The sequence below is a fragment of the Montipora capricornis genome, unplaced genomic scaffold (assembly GCF_036669925.1).
Source record: "Montipora capricornis isolate CH-2021 unplaced genomic scaffold, ASM3666992v2 scaffold_468, whole genome shotgun sequence".
Classification (NCBI taxonomy): domain Eukaryota; kingdom Metazoa; phylum Cnidaria; class Anthozoa; order Scleractinia; family Acroporidae; genus Montipora; species Montipora capricornis.
Window position 1 is genome coordinate 60024 of NW_027180204.1, and position 2477 is coordinate 62500.

Genomic DNA, 2477 nt, shown 5'->3' on the forward strand with positions numbered 1-2477 from the left:
AACTGTCTTGGTTTAAGAGTGGCATATCCGGTAATTAAAATAACTGACCAAAAGATTGGAATCCCAGCAAGATTCATTCCATTCCATAATTTTGCGCAAACAAATTTCCTTAATTCACTTTGTGAACATACCTGCAAAACAAACAAAGAAAGGTATCCCCCTTTATGTAAGCATACGCTTCTTGGATTTTCCTCGAAGCCCTCAAACAACCATTGAACCAGTCGAACGCTTCATGACTTTCGTGAGTTGTGTCGTCAGAGCTGTCACGCAAGAGATAAGGACAAAGCACACAGACCATTATGACTGCATGCGGTTCTATTCTGAGTTTGTTGGGGGAATTTGTGGCCCAAGTTCTGACGATCCAGCAAACGTTCAATGCGTAATAATAGCAAAATTTGATAAGAACGTCAAGGCACACATGAGAAGTTATAAAGTGTTGGATTCTTCTCTGCATACAGAGGCTGGGCTTTTGCTCGCACGTGCGGGTGAGCTTTAAATTAAATCACTTAAATTAGATTGAGCAGAAAATCTCTTTGTGAAATCTACCTAGTACAGACTTGATGTCAAAACCAGGCCACAAGAAATGGACCCTAAAAACACTGCTGCCACAGTGCTGCCGCAGTCATGTTGTTGGATATACCTCGTTCGTTAATCCATGAGGTAAGCACCGCGACACTGCGGCACTAGCCACTCTACTCAGCTCAATTTAACCGTAAGTCGACTAAGGCACTGCAGCACCAGCCATTCTACTGAATTCACTCTATCTGACACAAACTGAGCAAAAACCACTTTTGTTCAGTTCGGTACTGCGGCTAGCGTAGCGAGCGTAAACGCTCCTTTGTGGACGGGTATTCAGCAATCGCTCCAATTGCGAAAATCGAGTAAGCAAGATGTGTAAGACCGTGTAATCATGTATCGTTGTACGAGACTGCGAGCACTCACTATTCCAGTTGTCCCTGAAGCGAGTACATTGATCAGTGCAGCCAGATTGTATCACTGCCAGTGAAACTAACGGTTATTATTTTCTTATTAATTACCAAAACTTCTTAGCAGCACGAAGTAAGATATCGCTTTGATGATCCATACGATGTTTTTGAAATTCATATTTAATCAATACATGTTTCGGATGAAACATCATCCATCGTCAGTTGACAAATGAGAAATAAACTAAAGTTGAGCAATAAAATTAATAGTGTAACAAAGTGAGATATAACATGAATAATTAAGGATGAAGGCGAGAACAGAATAAAAACACCCAACCACGAAACAAAACAGAAAAAACCAAACTGTTTAGGCTAAGAAAAGAAACTAATTAGTATGAAAGGGATAAATTAAGATGTTTGACTTGGGAATTAAAAGATGGCTGCTCCCAAAGGATATGCATGGCTTCTTTGATTTTCAATTGGAAACGTGTGGAAGCAGAGTCGAGGATTTTAAAACAGTCTTCTGAACACCGGGAGCGACAATTTTCAGAACCTCTCAAGTGCTTAAATATGTGGGAATGTTTGTCGGAATGTCTATTGGTTTCACCAATATAACAGGCATTACAGCCTGCACATGAAAACTTGTAAATGACTCGCGATCGTAAGCCCGCAGGGATAGGATCCTTCGCCCCAAACCAACTCCTAACTCTCTCCTGGTAAGCTCCAAGCTGCATTATCGCATCTTGCGAGCTCCTACATCGCCTCTCATCGTGTATCTCACAATGATCGGAAAGTACTCCAAGTCTTGAAAAGTCTCAAAAGGAATAGGAATATTGTCATTCTGAAACCTGACAAAGGGAATGGTGTGGTCATTTTGGACAGGACAGTTTATGATAGCAGTATCCTTAACATCATCTCGGATTCGTCCAAATTCAAGAAACTTAAGGATGATCCAACTCTCCTAAGGGAGGGCCAATTACAACGGTTTCTTCGCAACCTGAAGAAGAATGATGAAATTGAGAACACCATTTATGACAAGATCTATCCATCAGGATCTCAACCAGCCAGAATTTATGGGCTTCCTAAGATGCATAAGGTTCAAGATCACTCTTCGACACCTCCTTTCCGGCCCATTGTTTCTTCGATTGGAACCTATAATTACAACCTAGCTAAGTATTTATGTACATTGTTAAACCCTCACATCCCTAATGACTACTGTACTCAAGACACTTTTAATTTTGTCAGTGAAGTTACTAGAATCCATACTTCTTACAAGTTCATGGTTTATTTCGATGTCGTAAGTCTTTCCACCAACATTTCTCTCGTCGAATCTATCGACTTAGCGGTAGACTACATTATGAAGGGCAACCCAGATATCAAATTAGAACGGGAACATCTTACTAACTTATTTTTCTTTGCCACTGCTCAAACCCATTTTTCATTTTTGGGTAATTTTTACGATCAAATTGATGGGGTAGCCATGGGCTCCCCGCTTGCTCCTGTATTAGCTAATCTCTTTATGGGTCACCATGAGAAACGCTGGTTAGAGAATTA

At 40.6% G+C, this 2477-nt stretch overlaps 1 protein-coding gene across 1 annotated transcript in view; it reads left to right on the plus strand.

Annotated features, from left to right (window-relative positions):
* Positions 1-624: 624 nt before the first annotated feature.
* LOC138036208 (uncharacterized) overlaps positions 625-2477 on the plus strand; it is a 2340-nt gene continuing 487 nt past the window's right edge. The window contains exons 1-2 of the mRNA XM_068882562.1: positions 625-660; positions 1645-2477. The exon at positions 1645-2477 is cut by the window's right edge and continues 487 nt beyond it. Of these exons, the coding sequence (XP_068738663.1) occupies positions 625-660; positions 1645-2477 (869 nt within the window). The remainder of the gene's footprint in view (positions 661-1644) is intronic.